The sequence below is a fragment of the Pogona vitticeps genome, chromosome 4 (assembly GCF_051106095.1).
Source record: "Pogona vitticeps strain Pit_001003342236 chromosome 4, PviZW2.1, whole genome shotgun sequence".
In the NCBI taxonomy this organism is placed as follows: domain Eukaryota; kingdom Metazoa; phylum Chordata; class Lepidosauria; order Squamata; family Agamidae; genus Pogona; species Pogona vitticeps.
Window position 1 is genome coordinate 61,466,354 of NC_135786.1, and position 22,676 is coordinate 61,489,029.

A 22,676-nucleotide genomic window follows, 5' to 3' on the forward strand; every position below is an offset into this window, starting at 1 on the left:
ACTGCTGTCAACAGTAGATGTTCCTGATAAGAAAAGGGACAGTATTTCTTGCTTAATTGATAGACTGCTTACACCTCCAAGAAAGGGAATCAGAGATACAGTAATAGCAGCAGCTCATTTCACTCAACAGTTTTTCTTCTCTCCTTTTGAAAACACACAAAAAAGGCATTTTATGTACAAGGAGCTTGTTTCTTAAGCAAACACTTGTGTTTTTGATTTACACCACAGGCTGCTCCTAAATAATTTATGGCGGGTTAAATTTATTGCACAGCCCTGCCCGGCTGCAAATTCGAATTGCCAAATAATTAGATTTTAGGGCAATGCTTATAAATTATCCCCCGATTTGTCCGGACTTGTTTGTCAGTCGCTTTGTGCTCCAGGTCATCTTTGGCATTTCGCTGTTTGTGTTTTAATTGCTGATTTACACTTTGACAGATGAGAGTTGATGCCTCCAAGTTTGGGGGAGGGGGGAAGATAGAAAAGTCTGATATCGTAGAAGGCTTGAGTTCTACCCCTCCCCTCTTTCTTCCAAGGCAATTAGAAGAAAGGACAGCATGTGGACAGTACTGGCCCAGTCAGTTTTTAATTATTATTTTAATGAGAGCTGGCTGAGTTGAGTAGTCCTACACTGGCCTCCAGGGGTAATGGACAACATGACTGAAAAACCTCCTACCAATCCCTAAATCCAGCATCAACATTTCTGCAAAAATGACCACACAGAGTTTGGCCCACTGTTATATTAGATTGATGCAAATGGGTAACTATTACAAAAAGTATTTACATATGTGGTGCTTTATTCTAGTTCCACATGTCTATCTTGAAATATTCAAACAGGTAGATTAATCAGGTCCACCGAAGAGCCTTTTCAGGGCTGCATCTGATACCAAATTACATTTGTCACAGTTACCCGGAGAAAACAAAATTTGCACGTATTTGCAAATCCAGTTACATTTTGTACCAGAGAACAGAAATGAGAAAATAAAAATGGCAAGTTCTTTCAAATTGCCACATTGTGAGCATTAAAGATGCTATGCAAGAATAAACTAGCCCAAAAGCAATCAGATGTTAATTTCTGTTGTCTCTACATTATTATTTTTACTTTTTTGAAATATATACTTCAGTATTTCTCAGAGGTTATATATCCAGTTGAATAACCCAAGATACTATTAAAGTATCAATAACATGTTTTCAAATAAATTCCTCTGATGTCTAATTCTGCAGCCTATATGACACTCAGATGTGCTCAAATTTGTATTAATGCTAAATCTACACTGCAGTAATGAAACTGTAATTCCTGTTCCTTGTTTGGCCAAAATCATAACCAGGAAAAGGCAAGGTCTCAATCTCAGAATATTCAAAATGCAGTATTTTAAATATCAATGGAGGTCACTGTTGAATCACACACCATACATAGTTTAACCAAAGTTATCCAAGTTCAAAATGAAGAGTTTATTACTTAAGAGAACCACTGGTAAAGCATTAAATGCTTTTAAAAAAAACAACAACACTACAATGAAGTTCAACAGACTATAAAAGCTGCCTTTAGAACAGCATCAGGAAATTTCAGCTAATAATGCATGGGAAAGAGAAGCAAAATCTTCATCTTCGAGATATTTAGACAGACATTAAAATCAAAAAGTACTTAGTACAACATATACCTATCTGCAACAGGCTTAAAATATACATCAAAAGATCCATACCTGTACAACAACTGCCAAACTTTGATTATAAGCTCTGGTGGTATCAGCAGCACTATACTGAGTTCTTCTATCTCCTAAGACAAGAGAAGAAGCACAACTGCTGCCTCTCTCATCATTATTACTACTCCTCAATGCCTTTGAGTTCACCTTGTTCAACCACCTCCCTCCCCCATTTCCACTTCCTCATTTGCCCTCTTCTCTTCTGCTGTTGCCCAATGTTTGCCTCCCTCCCCCTGCCTCCGCACTGCTGATCTCCAGGGACAGCAGTGCTGGCCACCAGCACTGCTCTCCACATAGCTAGCCGAATCTTACATGTCTAGCCCTCAGTGGTACTCCAGACTAGCCACTGTCCGTGGCCAGCAGGCTCATGAACAGCCCCTAAACTGGCAGCACAGGTAATCTCCCAGGGTACCCTGCTCACAATGTATGGCTTTGAGGATCCCTTCAAAGTTTAACCAGGCATCTGAGGCCTATACAACTCAGCAGAACAAGGATACCAGAGCGGAAGGGATGGAGGGGATATTACAATCTATAACTCTATTATCTGAGGCTGGCATCTCACTCTGGCCAATGCAGTGCACAGCCCTAAATATTAGTCAGTGTCATTATATTATTTAGCCTTTAATATTAGAAAATTGCCACCATCTGTTAACAATTTTTCTATATTAAATTATCCCCACCCCCATCTCAAAGCTCCCAAAGGCTTCCCCAGATCAAAAGGGATCCTTGGGGCGGGGGGGGCTGAGAATCTAACCAGGGGAATAGGAAACTTTAAATAGCAAACTTAAGAACAATGTCACAAGCAGATGACATCATCAGCAGTGACACCAGCAGAGCTACATCAACTGGATTTCAGCCATAGTGTGACATCTTCTTTAAGACAGCACACAAGGCTATGGAGATTAAAAGGCTACTCTTACCTTAGGAAAAAAAAAAGAAGAGCTTCATCTGGAATGTGGAATGTGGAAAATAAACAATGCAGAAAACTAAGGAGAAAAAATGAGATTGAATACCAAGAAAGCAATCAAAACTATAACATGCCTTGTAGAATGCATATAGGAGGCCAATGCTCAAAATTCCTTAACCCAGACCTTCTTATCCAGGAGTTAGTATTCCATTCAATTACCATCACAGCAAGGGTCAAACATTTTGCCCCAATCAATAAAAGCTCAAGAAATATATTTCACAAAAGTATGGGGGGATCAGCACATAGCAGTGGTCAGGCAGGAATGTCAATAGGCTACCATGTGCACACAATCATATGAACTTGTCCTCGAACTCCACCTTTCATAAAAGCAGAAAGTAGCTGTACTACCTGAAACAAATTCTTTGCAAAACATACAGAGGACAAATACTCTCAGCCTTAATAACATGCAAAATACAGTGGTGCCTCGACTTACATATTGGAACGGTGGCCATAACTCGAAAATTTCGTATGTCGAAGCACCATTTCCCATAGGAATGCACTGAAAACCATTTAATCCATTTTGGCCAAAGGAAAAAAATACCTCCAAAAAATAAAAATAAAACACTGCAAGCCCCTGGGGTTGCAAAAAACAAAACAAAACAGTGGCGGAGGGGGGCCTGCTTCCCTCGTTTTGGGACTATATAGGGCCTGGAGCGGTGGGAAAATGCTCACTTTGACGGGCAAGGGGTGGGACATTGGCACTGCCACAAGGCAGAAGGGACAGGTAAGGGTGGGCAGGGAAGCGTGCAGGAGCCGTGGAGGTGTTGGTGGCTGAGGTCTCTTATCTTTTCCGGTGTTTTGCTCCCTGAAGTGGGAAGGTGGCCAAAAAACGCCCGTTTGCAGGAGCCCGGCAGTGACTGACTGGGTGTAAGAGGCGAAGCAGGTGCTGGCTAGTAAGTGGCACCCGCCACCGTTGCCGCCTCTGTAGAAATTTGTTTGCTCCATTCCTGAAACTTGGCTTCTCTGGCGGAGCTACAGTGGGTTCTGCTTGGGCTTTCCAGGGTGGCTCAGAACATTCTTTCGGTGGCGGCGCATTGAAATTGGTCCTGCTCTGCCTTGCCCTTGTTCTGCCATGCCAAAGGCACTGAGGCTTAACCTGAGCAAGCGGTGGTGGCGGCATGCGGCTCAGGGGGTGCCGCTGAAGGATCCAGCCCAGTTGGCTGCAGGCGGACCAGGCAGCTTCCCCCGGTTGGTCGGTGACGGGTGGTGCCTGCCTTTTCGCTGGGGCGTGGAGGCAACAGGTGCCCTCCCTCCGGCGTACCGCGTCGGGAAAAGGGAGGCAGAGGGAACACTTGCTGTTTCGGTCGATGCTCTGGCGCGCCTCCTCTCCTTGAATCATTGTTGAGGCGCTGCCAAAGACTCGGAGGTCGCCTCCCTGTTCGTTAGTACCCGCAGCAGTTAACCAGGGCACACAAGTTGCTTGCCAGGTCACCTGGTCCGAGGGAGCTCCATGGCACCATGAACATCATCGTGGAGTTCTTTGTGGTCACCTTCAAGGTCCTCTGGGCATTCGTTGTGGCCGCCGCCAAGTGGTTCATGTGCCCCAAGGAGAATAGCATGGCCGGGCAAGTGTTCCTCATCACCAGCACCAGGAGTGGGCTGGGCTGGCTCTTTGCCCTGGAGTTTGCCCACCGCCGAGCCCTCTTGGTGCTGTGAGACATCAACTCGCAGAGCAACGAGGAGACAGCGGGCATGGTGCAGCACATTTACCGAGAGATCTCCAAGGAAGCCGTGATCGCTGCCCAGAAAGGTACTGTACCATTGACCACAGGGGTCCCTCTTTCAACTTCTGAGCGGGGGGGAGGGGAGAGGGCAAGCCCTAAATTGTTCAAGTCCCTGCTGTTGTTTTTTCTTGGTGAGAACAGCAAGGTGTATATGAAGAGTGGTGGTTGATGGTTTTAGATCCTAAAGGCTTTAAGAGTAACGCTTGTAGCCCAACCTTCTCACCCAAGAAGTTTAGAAAGGAATTTGGTCTTTTTTTTAATAAGGGACAGAAGGATAAAGTCAGTCAGTAGGCAGGAGGCAGCGCGGACGGGAGGCAGAGGGCAGCGGGGACAGCTTTGGAAGCCCGGGAATTCAAAAGCCGGCCCAACCTCCATGCCAGGTGCCGGCTTCCCGGGCTTCCAAAGCCACCCCGATCACCGCACTATGTGCTAGCTTCTCGGGATTCAAAAGCACCAGCACCCTGCATGGCGGTCAAGGCGGTGTTGGAAGCCCAGGAGGCTGAGCCTCCCTTTTCCTAACCGTTGGGGCGAAGAAGCACCCTCTTCACCACCAACGGTTTGATTTTCCCGCCCTTTCCCCCTGCGTTTTTTGTTTTCGTAGATAGACGCTCCGGTCACAAGTCGAAGCAAAATTTTGCAGCCGGATCTTTTCGTAACTCAAAATTTTCGTAAGTAGGGATGTTTGTAAGTCGAGGCCCCACTATACCTCACTTTGGATTGCATTTACACTACTGCAGTTATTGATAGAAAAAGAAAAACCTTTGAGTCAAGATATAACTATACTGAATCAATCAAAATAAAAAAATACATCTGAGTACAGTGGTTCTTCCAGTTATGACCATATTCCATTCCAGACGATGGGCATAACTTGAAATGGTCGTAAGTCAAAGCACCATTTTTCATAGGAATGTCTTGAAATGCAATTAATTTGTTCCGGCCAAAGAAAAAAATCACAAAAAAAAATCACTGCAAGACTCATTGGAAACGTGATTAATCCCTTCCAGCCGAAGGGGAGAAAAAAAGAAAAGAAAAGCAACCAAGTGTGCAAGACCCATTGGAAATGCACAGAAAACAAACAGAACAGATTGGAAATGCACAGAGAACAAAGGGGGCAGGTCGGAAATGCAAAGAAAATAAAGGAAAAAGCAAGGGAAGCATGTAAGGGAAATCCCTGATTTCCCCATCGGAAATGGGGGAAAAAACCCAAAAAGCTACCAAATCCCCCAAAGACCCATCTGAAGTGGGGGGGAACCAAAAAACAAACAACCCCCCCAATACCCATCACAGTACAGAAACATAAACCCCCCACAGCTCAAAACCACGCTGCAAAAACACCCAGAACAGTTTTTTAAAAGCAGAAAACAACACCTTACCTTACCAGGCAACCTGAAGCCTCCCTGCAAACACACACACACGTTCACTCAGAAGCGAGGTAGTCCCAAGCCTCCTCTAATGCACACTCTCTAACTGCTGAGGCAAAAGAGCTACAAAGAAGCAGCCTCGTCGCCAACTACAGTTAGCAATTTGAATTTCCCACTTTTTTCCCCTGCCTTTTTCTCTTCGTAACTGGAAGCTCCAGTCGCAAATAGAAGCAAAATTTTGTGACCGGAGCTGGTCATAACTCGAAATAGTCGTAAGTAGGGATGTTTGTAAGTCAAGGAACCACTGTAGTTTCAAAGTACACAGCCCTGACATCCTGGAACACATAAATGATCAGCTGGTTGCTTTTTCTTCCTTTTTTAAGTCAAATTATTTGAAAACTGTTCTAAGTAATGGCAGAAATCCTACTGGTGTTTATGTAAGATCTGCATAACCTATTACAGCAAACTGACATGACGCCAGGACATGTCTTGGCTGAACACTTATCATGCACCTGACTGCACGACATAGGCATGCTTGACACTGCTTTAACTAGGTACAATTAACTGAGATAAATCTTACTTGCAAATCTTACTCCAACAGCACCAGGATTTTGGCCATTATATAAAATAGCAGCAACAACAAATGAAAAATCAAGTCTGCAACAAGCAACAAACACAATGCCTAAGACACAAGAAGGTGCATGCCTTCTGCTATTGCATATGACCATTTTTTTATTATTGCAGGTTTCAAACTATTAAATGAATGTGCAACAAGCATTAGCCACAGTGTCAAAGGCTTTTTTTTAATTCAAACTCAGAGCTCCTCTGACTTATAATAATCCATATTAACAAACCATATGTAGAAAGTCACCAGCTGTGGTTAAGAACACTTAACTTTGGTAGGAGCAGCAAGTTTTAGACAGAAGGACAATCAAATTCATCAACATTAAATTGGTAGGAAAAATGCACACTTATACACAGAAAGGGAACATTTTGAAGAATCTTAAACCAAACACTCCTATGGTAAGAGTCAGTCAGTACAAGAAATGGAAACATTTATAATGAGAGAAAACAAGTCTCCACATTTGAGCATCACCTTCCAGAGATTTTACAAGTACTTTATCTAAAAATGTAATATGAAGGGACGTGGTGGCGCTGCAGGTTAAACCGCAGAAGCCTCTGTGCTGCAAGCTCAGAAGACCAGCAGTCGTAAGATCGAATCCACGCGATGGAGTGAGCTCCCATCGCTTGTCCCAGCTCCTACCAACCTAGCGGTTTAAAAGCATGTAAATGCGAGTAGATAAATAGGTACCACCTTGGTGGGAAGGTAACGGCGTTCCATGTCTAGTCACGCTGGCCACATGACCACAGAAACTGTCTGTGGACAAGCGCTGGCTCTATGGCTTGGAGACGGGGATGAGCACCACGCCCTAGAGTCAGACACAACTGGACTAACTTTACCTTTACCTACAGACTCTGATGGAGTGGAGTGGGTGGAGGCTGCAGAAGATCTGATACTCATATTCTGTGCCCTCAGGTTCTGATCCTGCATACATCAAAAGCACATTTCATGATACTCCTACAAAACTTGACAATCATGTCTCAGTTTTTATTTCATTTTTGAAGGTCCTGGATTTCCCAGATAAATCTAGATACATTCCAGTATTTAATCTGCAATACATACATACAGACTTTCACCAAGTCAGATTATTTTGATCGTTTCTGTTATTCAGTCTGTGCTTAGTCCAGGGTTCTAAAATCCAGTTTTCTGTTTTTTACATCATTTTTGTATGTACTGTATTAACAAATCCATTAAGAACTTTATACATTATTGTGCTCTCCAAAAGCACCTCTCCCAATTTATATTAAATGCACACCAGTAAAGAAATACATCTTTGATGCAGGGAACAAGCACTCATTTTTAGTAAGATATTTTGATCAAAATATCTTCAGTGCCTCTGCAGATTTCTACAGAAACACAATATGATAGCCCTGGGCAAAGAAAGACATGGTGCAGGTGATCTCTGACACAGTCGATGAAAGGATCCAATTGAATAATGTCCAACCTTAATGCACTATCTCCCCCCACAAAATATATAGCCTATGTGCAACAGCACATATTGTTACATTCCACAGCAAGGACTTGGGGGACACAGCTCCTTAAAGTTGTAGTAATCATATTCTACTCATGCTCCATTTTTACTGCAAGTTGTAAACTAGCTCTATATGCATCATGGTTAGCATCAAAATGCACACAGACCAAGCCCATATCCAAAGGAACACAGTAGAGTCAATTTACAGCTTTGACAGGTCTTTGCACCTGAGGCTGGGCACATAGGAAATAGTCAGATAAAAGTTAAGACATTACTCACAAAAATCAACTGCACCTCCCCAGAGATACCTATAACTACAGAAGATTTGGAAGGTTGCTGGGTTTTTTTAAAAATCCAGTTTGTTTCACATGATTTATTTTCAACAGGACAAAATAGAGGAAGGCACATCTTCAAGGTAGCTAATACTAAGCTGCAGTCTCTTTGTAACAGCTAAAGTAGAGATTATAGGTATTTTTCAAATGAATTATTAGAGAGGAGGGCACTTAATGGAATCTAAAAACCCCACCTTTCAATTTTAGCCAAAACATGGCCTTCTCTAACAATTTAGAAGGGGGTCATAATAAAAATAATGTGACTGGGTTTCCAAGCATTCCTCTGCCATGAGACATCTCACAGTTGAGGAGCTAATACAGCTTTAAAAAAACTTTAATTTCTTTTCTTTTTTTAATGTACTAGGGGATGAGCATTTTCCTCTGCTGCTGCTGCTCCCAGACTTTGGAACTCCCTCCCACGGGAGGCCAAACTGGCTCCATCTTTGCTGTCCTTGTGCCAACAGGCAAAGACCTTCCTCTTCCAGCAGTCTCTCCCTGAGTACTGGCTGTCTGAGACAGGTTTTTTAAATGGACTGTTGTGCTCAGTTATTTTTAAATGTGTTTTTGGTATTGATTTTATTTACCATTTTTAATATAATACTTATTTAATTCTTTTTTAACATTTTTATACTTACTCTTTTTAGCTTATAAATATTGTCTTTTTAATGATATGAGTCACCTTGAGTCCTTTTAAGAAAAATATTTAATGCAGAGAAATATTAACTCACGGTAAGGCAAAGCCATATTATACATTCCCAAAAAGATTTTTTTTTTGGTGAATCACCTGAAGGCCTGTTTATATTTAGCAATGCTAAAGAAATCTTAAGCAGAGAGGCTGGAGATCTCTCTAACCAATATAGAAATCTAGCCTGAATAATATATAACAGGCATATGCAATATCCTGAGAATCTTCTCCTTTCATTTTTTTCAAATTAATATTCTTGGGCCGTGCAGCTATGAAGAAGCTCGAAAATGAACATGTATTATCCACCTTTAGAAGAGAACCAGAAGGAGTACATACAGTGGGCTTTCTAGTGATCGATGAGAAAACAGCTAACGTAATTCCACAACTGTGTCTGCAACTCACAGCATATCTCAATACTTCAGGTATTCCATTCCCTTCCACTATCCTATCTTCCTACAGTGATTATTTTTCAGGTTCTATAAACAGAATGGCTTTAAAATGGGAATGAATAAAAGAAAACCAGCTAAACATAAACTATAACTTGACTGCTGTGCATTATTCTGGCTGAATATTTTTATATGTTTTTATTGAAGAATGTAGAGTTGCTTACTCTATACAAATCTAGACCCAGAAATCTGGACTCGTTTCTACAGGTGCCTGAAACAATGCTGTTTCAGAGATATTTTGCCAAAAGGACAATGCATTGCTATTTCCAAGAATTGTAGCAGAAGATCTTATGCAATCAAGACTTATCCAAGAGCTGTGTTTTAAAGGGACACAAATATCACTAGGTTTCTATATTAACATGTAAGGGAAATATTGCATCTGGAGACTCTAACACCATGAGGTATTGTACATCCAGGAAGCAAAGTTTAATGTTCAAATTTGAAGTTTTTCAATTTGTAAATTAAGGGATGTATTATTAATGAGAAAAAGTGCAAGAAAACTACTGTGTGGATTGTGAAAAACAACAGATTTTTTAAAAAAGAAATAGATGTATAACAAGACTTCCAGATACATAACCTATGCTCTGGACAAGACATTGCTGTTGCAATAAATACAGACAAAAAAGAATGATTTCCAACTGGAAAGGTATCAGACAAGGGCGCATTTTATCTCCTTATCTATAGGCAGGAAGCATTAGCAGAGGCCTTTCTCTCAGTTCCACCACCCTCACAGTTGTGTCTGATGGGGACACAGGAAGGCTTCTCTGTTGCTGCTCCCGGACACTGGAACTCCCTCTCACAGGAGGCCAGACTGGTCCCATCTTTGCTCTCCTTCCACAAGCAGGCAAAGACCTTTCTCTTCAGGTAAGCCTTCCCTCAATAACTAACAACCTGTGTGTGATTTTTGGATGGTACATTATTGCTTTGACTGGATTTTTAGTACTACTTGTGCTTTACATTTTTGTACTTTCCATTTCTCAGAGTGGCATTCGGTTGGTGTTTTTTTAAAAATATTTGTATATTCATTGTTCTTAGCTTTAATATTGCCAATGATGTAAGCTGACGTTTTATGCTCATTGCTCTTAACTTTATATATTGTCTTTTAATGATGTTAATCATCATTGTATACGAATTGTTTTCAACTTTAAATATGTCTTTCAATGTTGTAAGCCACCTGGGGTCATTTTCAAGGAGAAAGGCGGGGTATAATTAATTAATTACCATATGAAAACATCAATGGAGAATAATTAAGGAAGAAACTGCAAAAGCAGGATTATAGCTCAATACTAAGTAAGGAAACACCATGACCACAAAAGAATCACAAAACTGCAATGTTGACAGTTAATCTTTAATGATTTGGTTTATTTTGGTGGAAGCATCAATCCAAAGAAATCAGAAGACTGAGACTTGGAGCGGAAACTATGAAGGAACTAGAAAAGATCCTCAAGTTTTTCTGGTGCCTCAATTTACAATGGTGCCTCAATTTACAAGCATCCCGACTTACGACCAGCTCCGGCCACAAAATTTTGCTTTTACTTGCGACCAGAGCTTCGAGTTACAACTGAAAAAAAGGTGGGGAAAAAGACAGAAAATTCAAATGTACTAGCCGTTGGTCAGCGAAGAGGCTGCTTCTTTGTAGCTCTTTTGACCCAATGGTTAGAGAGAGTGCGTCCAAGGAGGCTTCGGACTGCCTGGTGCTGCTTTCTGCTTCTGAGTGAGTACATACAGGTTTTTGCAGGATGTGGTTGGGCTGGGGGGGAAGTTATGTTTCTGTGCTGATGTTTTATTTTTTCAGCCCCAACGCATTCCAATGGGGCTTGCTGTGTTGTTTATTTTTGGTTGTCTTTTTTCAAGCCCCAGAGCGTTCCGCTGGGGCTTGCTGTGTTATTTATTTTTGGTTACAGTGGTGCCTCAACTTACATCCCTGCTTATGACCATTTCGAGTTATGACCAGCTCTGACTGCAAAATTTTGCTTCTACTTGCAACCGAAGCTTCCTGTAACAAACAGAAAAAGGCAGGGGGGAGGTGGGAAATTCAAATTTCTAACTGTACGTGGAGACAAGGCTGCTTCTTTGTAACTCTTTCGCCCCAGCAGTTAGAGTGTGTGCTCGTTGGAAGCTTGGGATTGCCTCCTTCTGCTTCTGAGAGTGTGCGTGTGTGTTTGCAGGGAGGATTCTGGCTTCCTTGTAAGGTAAGGTGCTGTTTTCTGCTTTTTAAAAACTATTCTGGGTGTTTTTGTGGCATGGTTTTGAGCTAGGGGAGTTATGTTTCTGTGCTGTGATTGGTCTTGGGGGGTTTGTTTGTATTTTGGTTTTTTCTCCCCATTTCTGATGGGTCTTGGGGGTGTTGTTGCTTTTTGGGGGGGGTTCCCCATTTCCGATGGGTCCTGCATGTTTCCCTTGCTTTTTCCTTTGTTTTCTTTGCATTTCCGACCTGCTCCCTTTGTTCTCTGTGCATTTCCGATCTGCTCTATTTGTTTTCTGTGCATTTCCAATTGGTCTTGCACTCTTGATTGCTTTTCTCCCCACCCCCTCGGCCAGAAGGGATTAATCGCATTTCCAATGAGTTGCAGTGATTTTTTTGTGATTTTTTTTCCTTCGGTCAGAACAGATTAATTGCATTTCAATGCATTCCTATAGGAAAGGGTGCTTCAACTTACAATCATCTTCTGGAACGGATTATGGTCGTAAGTGGAGGCACCACTGTATTTTTTTTTTCAGCCCCAGTGTGTTCCGATGGGGCTTGTCGTGTTGTTTATTTTTGGTTATATATATTTTTTCAGCCCCAGCATGGTCCTATGGGGCTTGCTGTGTAGTGTTTTTTTTTCAGCCCCGACGTGTTCCGATGGGGCTTGCCGTGTTGTGGTTCTTATTTATTTATTTATAAATCTGGTAAAAAAAATTTAGCCGGAACAGATTAATCGCATTCAAAAGCATTTCTATGGGAAATGGTGCTTCAACTTACAACCACAGCGCGTGCCAGTGATCCTACTGCTTCCTGCCTGTCCAACCCTTCCCGGGAAGAGGTGGGCCAGGCTGGATCGCTGCTGCTCATCTGCAGAACATCTGCCTTCTGGAGCCTCCTGTTGGAGCCTTGCTCCCACCCTTGTGATGGCGGCACGGTCACCCACCCATGCTGAAGTGAGGCTGGGCCGCCACTGCCCCGAAGAAGGAAGGAAGGACCGATGGGCGGACAGACAGGCAAGCAAGCGACACAGGTGCGGAAGACAGAGATAAGCCCCATCCTTGTGTTCCCCCCTATGTCACCGTCCCTGGAGGAGCCCAGTGCACCCCCGCCCCGTTGCCCTGGGACCCCTGGCAGAGTGGGAAGAGGAGGCGAGGGGGAATCCCTGCATGCCAGCCTGATCCTGCGCCCACCTCCCATTCAGCGCCGTCGCCTCCCTGCTCCGCTCCACTCCCCCCGGGCAGTCCTTCCACCCGCAGGCCGCGCCATGTCGGCCCTTCCAGGAGAGAGCCCAGCTCGGATAGGGAGAGGTGGCAGCAGCAGCCCCCCCCTTCAGAGGTTGGAGGGTGTTCCATCCTCGGCTCCCCCCCCCCATGTTGCTGTCCCTGGGAAGAAGAAGAAGCAGCCAGGTGAACCCTGCCCCATTGCCCTGGGACCCCTGGCGGATGGGAAGAGGAGGCGAGGGGGAAACCACACGTGTCAGGCCTGATTCAGTGCCCCCATCTCTCCACACCCCCATTCACAGATGCCAGCAGCGGCAGCCCCCCCACCCCGGTCCTTGGAAGAATGGTCTTCAACAAAACCGGTCCCTGCCATTAAAAAGGTTGGGGACCACTGCAGTAAAGGACTAGAGGAAAGGCAAAAACTGCCAAAACATCTAGACAAGACATAAAAACCAGCAATGAATGATCCATCTGTCCTATTAGGACCACCTACTTCACTTTGGACAGAGTTATATTACTCTCTAAAGGAGAAGGGGGAACCTGTAGCTCTCCAAATGTTGTTGGAAAAAAATCTCATCACTTTCTTTCTTTCTTTCTTTCTTTCTTTCTTTCTTTCTTTCTTTCTTTCTTTCTTTCTGTCTGTCTGTCTGTCTGTCTGTCTGTCTGTCTGTCTGTCTGTCTGTCTGTCTGTCTTTCCTTCTTTCTTGTCAGTCATTTCCTCTAGCACTTTTAAAAGCAGAAGCATTCTACAATTTTAATTTTTTTAGTCTCCACAATGACATTGTGAAGCTATAAATCCTACTACTAATTTCAAAAACGAGGGATTATTTTCCAAAACCAGCAGTTAATCCCATGACCAAGCTGAAATCTGAATTCTATAATTGAGGTCTTGCAATGGCAATTAATCAGGATCTCTCTCTGTCTCCCACTTCCCACCTCTCTCATACACATGTACCTCAAAATGCTTTTATGACGAGTCTGACCAATCACAAATTCAACAATTTATTGGGCCATCTTGGGTCTGTAACATTATGCCCACATGTATTACAACAGTGATTCTCAAACTGGGGTTCCCAGATGTTATCCAACTGCAATTCCCAGAAACCTTCACCACTTGTTGGGCTGGACAGGATTTATGGGAGATGCAATCCAAGAACAGCTAGGGACCCAAGTCTGAGAACCACTATTCTACGAGAATAGGAACCACCATTCAGAAAAGGAATGAGTTAAGATGATACAGGTTTCAAATGTTTAGACACCAGGTCTACCACCATCAACTCTCCCACCACCAGCCCTCCAGAAGGTTTCATGCAGAAACTCTTAGGGACAGACAAACAGTAAGCTCACAGTTACCTGGGGATGGATTTGTGGCTTGTCACATGTGGCCTCAAAATCCAGCACTAGGAAGTAGTGATACCTCTGTGGGGGGAAAGATGACATTGCTGCCATGGAAGCAAAGCCGTGAGACGCCAGTTTCCCGGTTGTAGTGGAACTGTACCCCTGGAAAACACGAAAGGAGCGCAGAGTATTCCTTGATCTTGGGAGACCTCTTGGGAATAGCCCAAGGTGACGCTTTGCTGCTGCAGTACAGACAAGTATCATTGAACACCTACCAGCATCTGTAACTTCAGAGAGAAAGGGGAAAAAAAGAAAGTGTTACTTCAGCAACACATACTTCAATTCACTAACATAATGGATATACAGATTCCACTTCAAATTTGTGTAGAGAACTGAGATATAGCTCATTAGCCAAGCATTTATTTTAATCATGTATATTCTGTTGTTTAGTCAAAGTTCCCACAAAAACGAGTAGAAGCAGTCTAATGCAGTAAATCAACCAAAATATCAGTCAAAACAATCAGAACAAAATGGCAGCAAAAAATGGAAACCTAAACACTTTTTATATGTTACTCCCCAAACGGTTGACATATCATCACTCAAAACCCCATTTTAACATCACCAAAAGCGAAAGAGACAGGGTTTTAAAAGAACATAGAAGGACAACTACTACCAACAAACTCTGCAGGGTGATGCCATGGCTGATCTGTTTCAGACCTTATTTTAAAAAGCAATGACTAGAGCAATGTGAGATAGTAGACAGAGTGCTGGATATAAATGAGAGAGACACAGATCCAAAACCCCACTCAGCTATAAAGTTATTCTCAGTTTAATTTTCCTTCAGGAGATTCAGTTTAAGGATACAATGCATGGAAGACAACATCTGCCACACTAAACACCTTGACATGGGGCTAATTGTTACTAATGCTGCAAACTCTTAGGAAAAAACTGTGTGGTATTTTAAAATTACACAAATGCAACAATAGGAAATACACTTTAAAAAAATCAAACGGACACCTACTTTTGTTGCTAAAATCCACTTCTTCAGGCGTAGGCACCAATATTTTATGGATAATGCAAAAATTGCAAATAAGAGTCCTGGGACAACAATCTGCCATGAATTTTTGGGACTCTTGTTTACATTTTTTCTGCACTGTCCATAAAATATTGGTGCATAATGCTGAAGAAGTAGCTTTTATCCATAGAAGTTTACTGTTTGTGCGATATTTTATTAGTCTAATAAAGGAATCGCCTATTGTTATATAAATGCAACTAATGAGCTGATATTAAATCATGCTGATCAACTAATGCCTTTATATCTAGTTAAATATACTGCAGGCATGTAGCCCCTACAGTAACTTATAAAACCAGTATTGAAGATAACAACAGACTTATCCTAGGGCTTAAAGTTCTTAAAACCACTCATGCCACCCCCAAAATAAACACACGTGCAAACTTAAGATCACAACACTCAGCTCTCCACTTAGAAACTAATATCCTTTTGAAAATGCAAGATCCTCAGCACTTTTCTTAAGATAAGGCTGCAGATTGGCACAGTTTCCAGCATCAGTGTGCAACTGAATATCCAACAGGCTTTGTACTCTTTGACCACACAAGTTGAGACCTAACTCAAAATGAAGAAACTAACTTTCCTAAGCCACTATAAAGACTGTGTGATTAGAATGTCAAACAGTATAATGTGCATGAAAACATTCCATGCATTTACATTTTGGACCAAACACATATTCAGTATAAGTTGGTTACATCTACCATTCCCTACTATACTGACTTGCATAAACTAGCATTCACACAGGCTACCAAATAGGTATCAGTGTTTACAGCTGTTCACTGTTCTTGCTATAAAGATGATCCCTCAAAGGGGAAAAAAATAATCAACTTGATAGTTATTCAGCATTTACAGCTTTTTACTATTCTTTCCATAAAGATGATCCCTCAAAGGGAAAATATGCCCTGATAGCTAACTGCTGGTGACTTGCCTCTACCCCCACTAACGGAGGTTACCTATAGTACAAAACTACAGAGTCATAGACCTTTCTTGCATTGCCATCTGCATTATTAATGTCTTCCTGCTATAAGAAGGAGAAGGAAACACCCTTTGGAGACTATTAGGCAGAGCAGGAAAGATGTACACCAAAGAACAAAGAAAGGCAGAATACTTGCCTGTGAACATTATGGGTTATTTTTACTATACCTACTAACTGCTCCTCTGTATTCATTACTCCATCAGGTAAATAACTCACATGTCAAAACACACACTTAATGAGGTAAATAATATGCCTTAAAGAACAACTAATACTGTATTTACCTGAGAGACCAGCAAGGAACCAGATTAGAAGATAATTGCAGATGAGCAGGTCAGGTAAATACACATTTTGTAACCTTTGCACAGAAGGATTTTTGGTTAGAAATACACACTCACACTGCTCATGGATCAGTAAGAGACCACCAGGCCACTCATCAAGAATAAATCTTTATGAAAAAGATTAGTTCACAGTACCCTATAGTGTATTAACATGGTAAGGGGAGGGGGAAGTTGAACACCAGAAGTGAAGGATGTTGTTTCCATAAAGAAGCAGATCAAGCCTCAGAAACTGGAAGGCCAAGCTACAAAAGTAATAAGCAGCTGCCCTTGTAGCCTAACATTATACCTATTCCTTGCCATAACTACCATCTTTCCATCTACTGCTTTTTATTGTCATTAATAAATGCATTACAGCTGAATAGAAGTTAGTAACAGTCACTTCGAACCCATCATGGAGTAACACATATTCCAGAAAGATGCCTTTTAAATCTGCAAAGCTGCCAAATAGTGTAGCTGTAGGGCTATCAGGCAGATGGAATGCTCTGTAGTGAAGGGCTTCTCAAATATTTTACTGTGGCAGACCACGCTAACTACCTACGGTAACTCTTATAAGCAAGCAAGGAACACACCTACTGTAATAAACGGACACAACCACTATAAGAAATACATCCAATAAACATAACAAACTCTTCCCATTCATAAACATATTAAAACTACAGAAACTGGGTAAGGATTTCATTCAGTTCGTTTCCTGACACCATCTTCCTAAAATTTGAACATTTCTTTATTACAGTGGTGCCTCACATAATGAGCGCACCGTTTAACGACGAATCCGCATAGCGATCTATTTTTTGGGATCGCTAATGCGATCGCATTGTGATGTTCTGAATGGGCAAACATCGCATTGCGATCTTCGCATTGCGATGTTTTTAGAACAACTGATCGGCGGTTCCAAAATGGCCGCCGCGTGCCCAAAATGGGCGCCGCAAGCATTTTCGCACGCTGCCCTCGCTTACCGAGGCGGCGAAAATGGCGGCGCTATGGAGGATCTTCACTGAACGGTGAGTTTGGGCCCCATAGGAACGCATTAAACGAAGTTTAATGCATTCCTATGGGGTTTTTAGTTCCATTTAGCGACGATTCCGGATAGCGATGATTAATCCGGAACGGATTAACGTCGCTATGCGGGGCATCACTGTATTTTGTCAGAAATGACTTGAAATTAAAAAAGAAATTAAGCTCAGTGTGGAAGAAAGCAAACCCAACAAAATCCATTTGCTGAGTCAGAGGCTTTCAAGTCCTTAAATCTTTAAACTCTGGATTTCAACCCATGTATATTCAATCACATGGTGGCGCTGCAGGTTAAACTGCAGAAGCCTCTGTGCTGCAAGGTCAGAAAACCAGCAGTCGTAAGATCAAATCCATACGACAGAGTGAATGCCCGTCGCTTGTCCCACCTCCTGCCAACCTAGTAGTTCAAAAGCATGTAAAAATGCAAGTAGATAAATAGGTACCACCTCGGTGGGAAGGTAACGGTGTTCTGGGTCTAGTTGCAGTGGCCACGTAACCACGGAAACTGTCTTCGGACAAACACTAGCTCTATGGCTTGGAAACAGGGATGAGCACCACGCCCTAGAGTCGGACACAACTGGACTAAATGTCATGAGGAACCTTTACCTTTACCTATATTCAATCATGTTTATGGTGCTAAATTAGGACTTCCATCCCCCCCCCAAGTTCTGAATTTAACAGCTAGGGCAAAGGGGTATAACATGATCACTACTACACTAAAAACAGTAAAATTAGGCATTTCACATAGTTTGTTTCTAATAACCATCTACCGAATTTCTTCACAGTTAAACAAAAGGACCAGCAGATTTTAAAATTCTGACTGTGAAAGCAAAATGTCATTATCTCAACATTTGCAATAATTATAGAAGACTGCAGAATTTCATGATCTTCCACAGTCATTGCTTCTTTCTTGAAAGCAAACTGTGCGATAACAAACTTGTCTGAAACTGCAATCAGACAAGCATTTATTGCACTATTTGGATTGGGGACAGGCTGGTCCACTCCTTTTCCTGGGAAAAAGGTGTCATTACAAACCAACTTGCCCCTGATGGATGCCTGCCTGCACTTTGTTGGGTCCGCATCAGAAGTTACAGTGTTTTTGGTGTGGGAAGGGTTTTGATTCAGTTTCAGCATGTGTTCAGTTTCAGCACTGGAATCAAATCAAAGCGGCTGCCCAACTGACTTTAGTGAAACCACTTAACGATCTTGAGAACTGGAAAGCTTCCTTTCCACTCACCTGCAGAGGGGAAGGGAAGTACTGCATTTATTCTTAATTATTGCTAACACATCAGCAATGCTTTGCAAGGGCTTTTTTAAAAAGTTCTTTGAAATCACCACTGACGTGCTATGTAGATTAGTAACAATTAAAAATACATGGAAAGCTTTGCCTCCCTTCCCCTCCACAGAGGGTGGAAAGAAGCCTCCCATCTCAAGATTATTAAACAATTTAGACAGAAAAAGGAGACAAGAGGATGATTTTTCCCCTTTTAAAGGGAAAGACGATGAGAGAAAAAACCCTTTCCTACTCTTCATCTGCACTCTGCTTAAGCCATTTAACGATCCTGAGAAATGAGGAACCTCCTTTTCTTTTAAAGGGGAAAACTGGTCTCCGTCATGTTAAAACAGCCTCAGTTGAAGTGCAATGTGGTCGATCCTTGCATATGAATGCAAGGATCTCCCTGAATGACATACTGCACCTCAAAGTGACCCTGTTTAGAGCCATCTAGATCAGTGATTTCCAACCTGGGATACATGTAGACCCAGGGATACAAACCAGGACATTTAAAGCTACACCAAAAATTGAATAATGGCAGGGATAGGCACATACATTAACAGTGTAAGACAAGATATAAGTCAAAAGTTGTGACATTAATTGAACGCTATGATGAATGACAAAGTAGATTTTCTTCATTATTAAACCTCAAGAAAAACTCAATTCCCTCACTTTCTCATTTTGGTGAATGGTGGGGAGTCCCTACCTAAAGAATGTGTTGCAAATACACCACTACAGCATGCATGCTTGGCGGCACAACTCTCATATGCTCAGCTTTCACTTTTCTCTGCTTTGTAAACATTTGAGCGCTGTTGCACTGGTACCAGTGTATACAGTGGGGTCTTGACTTGAGAACTTAATCCGTATTGGAAGGCGGTTCTCATTGTTAAAAAGTTTGCAGGTCAAATCTGCATTTCCCATAGGAATGCATTGAAAACCATTTGATCCGTATCTCCTCTTTTCCGTCCATAGAAACTAATGGGAAGCTGCTATTCTGCCTTCGACCACTAGAGGGGGATATTCTGTTTCTTTTTTTCTTAGGTCAAGAAAGGTTCAGGGAAGGCAGGGAAAATACAGTCCAGGCAGTGCAGTACCAGGCAGTCTGAAGACTGTCTCCCAATCCACTCTCTAAATGCTGGGAGGAGTGAGGAAGCAGACAGGCACCCTTTGCACTGGCCAACAGTTAACTGAAAGTTCAAATTTTGCACTTTCCCTGCCTCCCACATGGTTTTTTTTCAGTTTGTAACTCAAATCTAAGTATGTAAGTCAAGTCAATATTTTCCTATGAGAGTGGTTCTTAAGTCAAAATGTTCTTAACTCGAGCCGTTCTTAAGTCAAGACCCCACTGTACAGTATATAAGTGGGCACCTCAGTCAATCCTGTGAGCAGTGTTCAATGAGTGAGTTATAAACAGGCTGCCAACTGGAGGAAAACAAAAGGGTGGGAGCCATCTTCCGATATAAAAACTCTGCTTCCAAACTGTGTGGGGTGGCCTTGGCTTCCACCTTATTTTAAATGATCGACATATGGGTGCACAGAAACCCTCTTTTGTGAGTTCTGGTATTAAGTAGAAATTACAGGATTCATCTCACAGATTTCAAGAATGATATCTGTATGAATATAGACACTGCATAATACATTTAAATGGCAACATAGTTGAATCCCCATATCCCCGGGGATTTATTCCACAATTTACGATGAATGCTTGAAATTGTGATAGCAGCAAACCCTATATACAACATACAAGGAGGCAGGACAAAGGCCACAAAACCCACCCCTTTGTATGTTGAATACAGTATAGGGATAAAGTAAACCAGATAACTGAAATTGTAGATACTGATCCTGCAGATACAGAGGTCCTACTGTACCGATTTTAAGGCATGCACAATCTCCTCATGAGAGGATGAACCAACTAATAACTACTGCAAACCTTGAATTGTAATTTTGGACAGAAGCCAGTTAATAATCAGGCTTATAGCAGCCATCTCTCGCCATCTCTCTCTCTCTCTCTCTCTCTCTCTCTCTCTCATATACACATACATACACAAAGACTTGTCCCCCCCAAAAATAACATTTTGAAAGTGAACATCTGGTGTAATCCTGGTAAAAAGGACCAATTCCATGGCAAAGCACACAAAATCCAGCTGTGTTTTATTTTCCTAAACAAAGTTAAGTCTTTTAGATTAGGCATCCTTCAGTCTCGAGAGACTATGGTAACATGCTCTGTATGGAGGACTTGGAACAGCATCTAGTGTGGCTGAGAAGGCCAATTCGAGAGTGACAATCCCTTCCACACTGAAGACAAATACAATCTGTCCCCTGTCCAGCTCCCTGATTTTACGAATACCTCCATCTCTAGTTAATATGTAGCTTCTGTAATTTTTCCAGGCATTATCATATAGTTTCAAATATTTTTATCAGATTTAAATTGAAAGCCGCCTAGAGTGGTCCGGTGGTCTAGATAGGCGGGGTATAAATCAAATAAATAATATAATATAATATAATATAATATAATATAATATAATATAATATAATATAATATAATATAATATAATATAATAAAATATAATATAAATAAGTAAGTAAGTAAATAAATAAATAAATAAATAAATAAACATTTTGTATTTTTATTGAATAGATATAACCTGAAATACTAACGTTTTAAAATAGCATCAAGGAAAAGAATGAAAAGGAATGTGTAGGACTCTGATACTATTGAAGTGCAAGAATATAACCTCTGACAGTGAATGCCATTTCAACTAACCATATCCAGCCAATGACAGAAAGAAGAACTGGAGCAAGTCTACTGAATCAACATAACTTATGGAGCAGTTGATCCACCAAATTTCCACTAATTCAATGGGCCTACTCTAACTGCAACTAACTATGCTAAGCAACAGGATTTCACCCAATATTTATATTATATTATCCGGCTTACCACCACTTCTTTAAGCTGTAAAACAGGCAGATATCACCAAGGACTTTACCAGATTCAGAAGTGTGGTATCAAACTTTCAGCATCAATATTACAGGACCTATCTGCCCAGAGGAGTGAGATATACTATTACAGTTCAGCCCTATACATCTACTGAGAGGGAGGCCCCACTAAATTTGAAGAGACTCTCAGGTAAGCGTATAGGACTTCTGTCTCAATTGCCATATCGTGTCTTGCTCATGACCTAATTGTTGCAGATGGAAGCTTATGTACTGCTAGAACAGAGTGAACAGTTAGATAACTCACAGCACTGTGGTAATCAAGGCAGGCTTGTATTAGTCATCAATATCTCAAACATTTAAAGGAAGACAAAACTACTAAAATGTTCCTAATCAATAGCCCCTTTCAGAAGTTGCTCCCCACAATAGAATAAATAAATGGAAGGGAGAAAGAAAGCTGTGACTCACATCCTACCCACTGGCCACATCTTTGATCTCAGGTCAGAACTATCCTGTACGGACATAGATGGCTCTATTTGATTACCCAGGATTCCCAATTGCATTCAGTTGCAATGGTTGCTTTTCAAACTTCTGGATCAAACTGGAGGAAGAGTCAACAGATGCAGCTTCTTTCATGCATATACACGATATGAAGAAGGAAACTATGAAAGGGACTATGGATATAGCCAAACCTTATAATTAACTATACATACCAAAAACTTTTTAAAAAAATAGACAAGAACACATAAATGTGCTATCTGATCAGAAGCATATCCACCATATTAGAAAAGAGGTAAATAAAAATGTAATGATGTATTATACTCAGAGCAATCACTCCACAAATACAGTGGCAAACCTTAAAAAAAAGAACACCAATAATGAAAAGATTTGAGGTCTTTCATGTTTTATTTTAAAATATGTTAACCTTAGAAACATGAACAGATATGGGTAACACAAATAACAAAAAGTATGGTCCCTTCATGTGCAAATTATGCACAAGACAAAATTTGAGATAAATTGA

At 41.6% G+C, this 22,676-nt stretch overlaps 1 protein-coding gene across 7 annotated transcripts in view; it reads right to left on the bottom strand.

Moving 5' to 3' along the window:
- The window catches only part of ERI3 (ERI1 exoribonuclease family member 3), a 294,532-nt gene that overhangs the window by 259,798 nt on the left and 12,058 nt on the right, over positions 1 to 22,676 (bottom strand). For 2 of the 7 annotated variants that reach the window (XM_020783263.3, XM_020783264.3), the window contains exon 2: positions 14,070 to 14,341. In XM_020783263.3, the coding sequence (XP_020638922.3) occupies positions 14,070 to 14,318 (249 nt within the window). In that variant the 5' untranslated portion in view covers positions 14,319 to 14,341. Of the gene's footprint in view, positions 1 to 1,700; positions 1,722 to 14,069; positions 14,342 to 22,676 lie in introns of those variants that run through there. The other 5 variants (XM_072997527.2, XM_072997526.2, XM_020783265.3 and 2 more) reach the window with 4 other exon arrangements.